At 60.7% G+C, this 7,190-nt stretch overlaps 1 protein-coding gene across 1 annotated transcript; it reads right to left on the reverse strand.

Annotated features, from left to right (window-relative positions):
- Window positions 1–5,546: 5,546 nt before the first annotated feature.
- LOC144309166 (cancer/testis antigen 1-like) lies at window positions 5,547–6,830 on the reverse strand. Its single transcript, XM_077890352.1, has 3 exons — window positions 6,527–6,830; window positions 6,121–6,249; window positions 5,547–5,867 (listed from the first exon to the last, which is right to left on the reverse strand). The coding sequence occupies exons 1-3, from the start codon at window positions 6,754–6,756 to the stop codon at window positions 5,729–5,731; spliced, it is 498 nt and encodes a 165-aa protein (XP_077746478.1). The 5' UTR covers window positions 6,757–6,830; the 3' UTR covers window positions 5,547–5,728.
- Between the last annotated feature and the right edge of the window lie 360 nt (window positions 6,831–7,190).

Raw genomic sequence — 7,190 nt, forward strand, 5'->3', positions numbered from 1 at the left:
TTTGGCCTCTGACCACTAGCAGCGTGTTGCCCGGACTGGGGGGACGTCGCCGGCCCAGTCGCACACGTCCCGCTCAGCCCTGCGGACGCTCTGGCCTGGCTGCCCGCTGCGGGCCGGGGCTCTTCCAGGCAATGCTGCCGGGAGCGTCCGTGCGCCTCGAAGCGGCTCCGGGGCGTGGGCCTGGGTCGGAAGTGCTGCCTCCGGGCCGGTCCGTCCTGCACTCACCGAACGCCTTGCACCCGGGCTGTGGGTGCTGCACTTCCACACTCAGCAGGGGCAATTCCGCCCCGTCCTGCCCTCCGTCCTGGCCGGCGCTTGCTTCTAGAACACTCCGTCGCGTGGGGACAGTGGTGTCCTGCTGTGGTTTGATCTTCACGCCCTTGGTAACTAATTGGCCATCCTTTTTTTTTTTTAATATTTTATTCATCCATTCATGAAACAGAGAGAGAGAGGCAGAGACCCAAGCAGAGGGAGAGGCAGGCCCCACGCAGGGAGCCCGACGCGGGACTCGATCCTGGGACTCCCTGGGCCGAAGGCGGGCGCTAAACCGCTGGGCCCCCCGGGCTGCCCCAATGGGTCATCTTTTTGTACATTTAAGGGCCATCTCTTTTTTTTCTCTCCTGTGAATGGTCTGTTCGGGCGTATTTCTGTTTTGATGATTTTCATGTTGAAGCACCCGCATTTTTCTAGTCCCCCCCCTTCCTCCTCATGCGTCCTGGAGAGCAATTGTTGGCGATGTGCGGGACACATGGCCCATCGCAGCCTACAGTTGCTCTTCCTTTTTCTGGTATTTTTAAAATGAAGAGCAGTTCCCACTTTTAAGGTAAGGTAGCGATCTTTTCCTGAGTGGCTTGTTTTTGTGTTTTAAGGAATCCTTCCCATGCTGCAGTCGAACTTGTGGCCCCATTATTTTCTCTTAGAATTATAAAGTTTTGCCCTACTTGACGGGATGAGCACTGGGTGCTATTCTGTATGTTGGTAAATTGAACACCAATAAAAAATAAATTTATTAAAAAAAATAAATAAAGTTTTGCCCTTCACATGGAAGTAGTGATCTAGCCTGAGCTGGCCGTAACCCATGGTGGCGAATTAGGGATACACTCCATTCCTTTTTTTGTTTTTACCCCACATGGATGCCATCCTTTCCTCTCGGAGGCAAGGTCACCTAAGTTCGTACACGTGAGATGATGTTGAGCTCTATCAGATACTTGTCCTGCATCTGATGAGATAATCACATTTTCTCCTTTGATATGTTAATGTGCTTGATGGACTTAATAGATCCTTTTAATTAATAGCTGTTCTAGCTCATCTCTCAGAAAACAGTAAGGGGTGCGCCTGTGCCGAACACAGGGTGTGGAAGTCTGAATCCCTATATTGTACTCCAGAGACTAACATCTTCTCTGGCGTCCTCCCGGTCCTCCCACCTGGTCCCTGTGACCCGGCCACTCTGGCCTCCTCCTCGTCCTCCCACCTGGTCCCTGTGACTCGTCCCCTGTGGCCTCTTCCTCATCCTCCCACCTGGTCCCTGTGACCCAGCCACACTGGCCTCCTCCCGTCTTCCCACCTGGTCCCTGTGACCCGTCCCCTCTGGCCTCCTCCCCGACCTCCCACCTGGTCCCTGTGACCCGTCCCCTCTGGCCTCTTCCTCGTCCTCCCACCTGGTCCCTGTGACCCGCCCACTCCGGCCTCCTCCCCGTCCTCCCACCTGGTCCCTGTGACCCGGCCATACTGGGCTCTTCCCCGTCCTCTCAGCTGGTCCCTGTGACCCGGCCACACTGGCCTCCTCCCCCGTCTGCCACAGGCCAGGCCCAGGCCCCCTCAGGGCTCTTTCCTGCGGGAACTCTCTGCCCCAGTCCGCCTGGCTCACGGCCCCCCATGACGTTAGCAGGCCTGGGGGTGGGAAGCAGGCAGGTGCGGCCCAACGGAGATGCTGCCCAGCCGCCCCCGGGGAGGAGTGTGGGTGCCCTGAGGACAGCGGGGGGCCGGGCACGGAGCCCGACGAGGTCCCCTTGACGTCCTGTCAGGTCCCCAGGCCCGCTGTGCGGAGAAGAGGGTGGATGAGGGCAGGTGGGGCAGCAGCGGCGACATGACCCCACACCCTAGCCAAGGGTGCTAGGTCCAGGGGGGCCGTGGAGGTGGGGGTGGGTACCGAGGGCGGGGCCTGGCAGGGGGAGCCCCCAGACTTTGCTGACCTCAGAGTGGCCACGGCTGCCCTCCCTGGATCCCTGAGCCTGCACCCAGTGACCCTGCCTCCTGTTCGTATAGGGGCTGATGCCCCCCGCAGGACACCTCTTCCCCCTACCCTGCACCTGCCCCAGCACGCCCCCCACTTTCCCCCAGGACACGTCGTCCCACCCCACCTGCCTCCAGCCTGAGGCCACACTCCGACTCCTGGTTCCAGACATTTAATTTTGGAGAACAATCCGGAACAGCAACAACACAAAGCTCATGCCAGAGAGGAGGACGGGTTCTCCCTCTCGGCCTGGGCCCCCCCTTGACGGGGCGGCTGAGGGTGCGGGCAGGGGGCTGGGGAGGGTAGGGCGTGCCGAGCCCCCAGACCGGGCTCAGGCCCCGCCGCCAGCCTGACCCCGCGGCTGCAGGTGCTCAGAACGCGGTGCCCCCCCCATAGGGCGCGGAGGGGACGTTGTGACCCGGCTGCGGGGGTCCCTGGGCGCGCTCTCCCCCTGGCCGGCACCCCCACCCGAGGGGCTGCTCCCCCGGCGCAGGCCCCCAGCCGTTGGGCCCATACGTGGGGGGCCAGGGAGCACTCCAGAGGAGCCGGGAGACTGGGGTGCCACCGGCAGATGGGGGGGGAGATATACTACATAACTAGGGGGCTGCGGGGCAGCGTGGGGGGCCCAGCGGTTCAGCGCCGCCTTAGGCCCGGGGTGTGACCCTGGGGGTTGTGGAATCGAGTCCCACATCGGTTCCCTGCATGGGGCCTGCTTCTCCCTCTGCCTATGTCTCTGCCTCTTTCTCTGCCTCTCATGAATAAATAAATAAAATATTTTTAAAAAATTAAATAAATAGGTGGCTGGGGTATAAATAGCGGGGGGGCGGGCAGACGCGGGGCGGGGGGGGTATTGCTGCCGCGGGGCTCAGGGCTGGGTCCCGTCCCCCTGCCCCACGCAGGGCCCGAAGGAAGGCACTCAGGAAGGGGCCCGCGCGTCCCCGGGGGCTGTTGGCCGGCGCCGCCCCGCTCCAGGGCCGCCCAGGACCGCGGGCCGGGCCGGCCGCCCCCTCCGTCGCCGGGGCCGCCCCGTCAGCCGTTGCCCGACGCCAGCCCGATGATCTGCTCGAGCTTCTGGCGCAGCTTCTGCTTCCGACAGGCGGCGTCCCGGTCCAGCGCCGCCAGGACCTGCGGGGGGCCGCGAGCCGGGCTGGCGAGGGCCCCGGCCTTCCCCGAGCGGGGCGCCGCCGCCCCGGCCCCAGCCCTTCCCGCCCCGCGCCCCGCGTGTGCTCCCCCCACGGCCCTCCGGCCCGCACCCCGACCTCTCCTGTGCCGGGCGCAGCCCCTGCTCCGGGCCTCCTGGCGCTCGACCGTCAGTGGCCCCCGCGCCGCCCCGCGCCCCGGCTTCCTGACCGCCTCCCTCGGGGGGGCACGGGGGGCTCATTCCCGTGCCAGGAGGCCCCCCGCCCTCTCGGGGTTCCCCCCCCCCCCCGCCCGCTCCGCTGCCCCCTGCCGAGTGTCCCCGGCGCCGGCTGCGTGGGGCTTTCTCCGTCTGCCTGTGTCTCTGCCTCTCTCTCGGTGTCTCTCATGAATAAATAAATAAAATATATTTTTTTTAAGTACCTGAAAAGAGCCCTCTTGATAGTTGAGGAGAGCGGGCCGAGGGTGGGAAGGAAACAGGTACCAGCACTGTACCCTCTGTTTCTAAGAGAGTCAAAAGAAGGTTTCAAGATCCAAAAGCACCTGGGAGTATGGGGAAGGCACTGGAAAGCCGGGTTGCGGTTCTTATCAACCTTGTGTTCTCAGCTCCCATCGGCTTTGCCTGCTTGGATCTATTTCTGCATTTTTCATTAGGCACATGGATGTTCCCCGGATCCAGCAGAGGGAAAAGCACAATCCTGACGTCCCCGGGCTGCGGTTGGCGCGATCGCTTGGCGCTACCTTGGCTAAGCGAGTGGGTGCTTGAATCAAATCCACCCCACCTTGAGCCTCAGTCCTTCACTTACAAAAGCTGTGACAATGGTAGTACCTAGATCACCCCATTGTGGTGAGAAGTACGTAGGATAACGTGGGTCCAGAGCACAGCATCGTACCTGCACACAGATGTTTTTATGATGTTTTCCCTGAGTGGTCAAGGCAGGGGCAGCAGCAGCAGTGTCTGCCGTGGGGCACTTTGCGGAACCAGCAAGCAAGCGATTTCCAAGTCAGCGTCTGTATGAGCACCTGGCAGTGTGGACAGTGAGGGCCGAAAGGAAGCTTGACATGCAGGTCACCCGGCCCATGGCCTCAGCCGAGTGGGATGGTGACAAGAACGAGTGGGGGAATTAGGAGGCCACCCTTCACCCATCTGAGCCCCGCCGTGTTTTGCCACCTCCACGCGGCTCCGTGTACTTCCCGGCAACCGGTATGCCGCAGTACCAATGCTAACAACTGGGTCTTCGTGGAAAAAGTAGATTCCCAAGACTCCGCTACACTGCCTCCCTCCGGCCCTCCCTCACCTGCCTCTACCTACACATTGCCCCAGCACTTTTCTTCTGTGATCTGAAACCAGGTCGGCAAAGCACAATCTTTATTCTAGTGTCTCTAAATTGTTTACTTGTGCAGTTTTTTCCTGTGGCAGGGCCGTGACAGGGAGGTGGGGAAACCAGCATTCTGGGGAGGGGGTGGGCGCATTTTCTGGAGAACAATTTTGTATTGTAGATCCAACTCTTGGACTCTATCTTAAGAAAACAACCGTTTATGCAGAGACTTACATACAAGAATCCCACTGAAAGATTATAATATGAAAAAAATGAGAGAAATATTAAGTGTGGAACCAATATATTATAAAGCATTGTGTATGTATCCATGCGACGCTTTTGGGGTTTTGGATAGAGGTAAAGGCCAAATATCAGATGAAATACATCTCAGGAAAAAAACTGGTGCTGAACTTGAAAAACCTTACTCCTGTATCTGATTGTCATAGGGTTATTGTATTATTCCTACAACCCTGAAACTACAAAAGTATCCCAAAATGCTGACATTAATGGTGAATGACAGAACACACGCAATTTTCATTTTTTCATTTTTCTCAATTGTCTTCGACTGCCTTGTACCAGTTGAGTATCTGAATCCCAGAACCTCCCCTCCAACCCGAGGACAAAGGAGAGAAAATTGTGATGCTGACAGAAAAGTCAGACCCAGGGGATCCGTGGGTGGCTCAGCAGTTAAGTGCCCGCCTTTGGCCCAGGGCGTGATTCTGGAGACCCGGAATCGAGTCCCGCCTCCGGTTCCCTGCATGCAGCCTGCTCCTCCCTCTGCCTGTGTCTCTGCCCCCCTTCATGAATAAATAAATAAAATCTTTTAAAAAATAAGAAAAGAAAGAAAGCCACATGCATAACATCAGCTGTTTTATTCTCTGCAGTAACAAATATTTGAACAATGAAAACAAGTGGGTAAGGAGTACCCCAGGGCCAGTGCAGGCAAACAATGACATCCCCCCAAACTAAGTGGCAATCCTGCAAAAAATCATGTTTCTAGGGAAGGATGTGCTGCCTGCAATGGGACTCTCTTGTGGATTCAGCCCCCTTTGCCAGGGCGAGGCTTCGGAAAAAACGGAGGCACGAAGTGCTGCATGGTCTGCACCACCAGGGAAAGCTGGTTCAGCAAGCACGCGGTGGAAATCTGCAGCAGGGCCGAGTCTTCAGCAGTTAGCTTGCTAAAAGGGAGTGAGGGGCAAAAGAAATCACGTCAGATAGAATTCCCCTTCACCCCCCCCGCCCCCCCAAGGTTACTCCTGCGCGGCTCCTGAAGAGCGACTCCTGAGGCTGCCACAGCCCCAGTGCCCCTCCCCCCGCCACATGTCTCCTCAGCCCTGGGCTTCAGCGCCCGCACGCCTCCAACAGGCTCCGTCAGGCAGAGACCCGCGCAGGTTGCCGCTTGCTCTCCCACCAGCGCCTTCTAGAACTTACATCACCAGGTCGTTGCCGATCACCGTGAGCTCCGTGTGAACCGCCCCTTGGAAGGGCTCAACATCCGAAATCAGGCACTGGCGGGCCACTTCGGCATCCACGTAGCACAGAAAAGGCACCGTAAGGCTGCTGTGGAGATTTCGTTAAGGCGCCGTCTGTGCTGACTTTACGGTTCAGGCTCCCTTGCCCACGGGGGCCCGCCTTCCCCCAGACCGCCTCGCCGCCCCCGGGAAGCGGGCCTCACGCCCTCCTCCCGCCACCCTCCTGTCCCCCGGGGCGGCCCGCCTGCTTCCTCCAGCCCCCCCTTCCGTGCCCCCTCTGGCCCCCCCACGCTGAACCCGCTTCTCCCCCCTGCCGCCCCTCCCCAGCACCCTTCCAATCCCGGGGGGCTCCTCGGAAAGGATACAACTCCAGCTGGTTTCCTGAGGCTCCGCCACAGGCGGCCGAGGTCGAGGCCGAAGCCTCTTCACCTTGCCCTCCGTCAGGCGACACCCCTTCGACCTGCGGCGCTCCCCCGGCCTGGGGGCCCTCGTCGGAGGTGCCGCTCCAACCTTCGGGTTCCCTCGGGGGGCTTCCATCGCCATCGGGCGCTCCAGCACCACCCTCCGCACCACCAGCGCCGCCGGGAGCCTGCATGGTGAGCGAGCTGCCTCCTCCGACACGACCCCTCAGGCAGTGAGGCTGGCTCGCGAAGCTCCGCCCCCCGCGCGCAAGGCCGCTGGGAGTGCTCAGAGCGCCTGCGCACACAGACCCCGGAGAGGCTCCTGGCACGTGATTGGCTCCCGCCGGCCGCTTCGCTGCCCTCGGGTCGCCTCCGAGACCCTGTGGTGCCCGCGCCTCGTGGCGCCCCTCCCCCAGCGCGTGAGGCCGCGCGGGCTCCCTAGTGCGCCTGCGCGAGCCAGCCCTGCCCCCGCCCCCCCCCCCCCGCCCCGGGCAGAGCGCGTGCGGCGGGAAGCACGTGGAAGCAGCGACGTCACACAAAGGGCCGGGTGAAAAGCGGCGATCGTGGCGGGGAAGTGGCGTCGCGCGTCGCTGATGTAGCCTCACGGGGACCCTCGAGAGCTGTGCCC

The sequence above is a fragment of the Canis aureus genome, chromosome X (genome assembly GCF_053574225.1).
Source record: "Canis aureus isolate CA01 chromosome X, VMU_Caureus_v.1.0, whole genome shotgun sequence".
Lineage (NCBI taxonomy): Eukaryota > Metazoa > Chordata > Mammalia > Carnivora > Canidae > Canis > Canis aureus.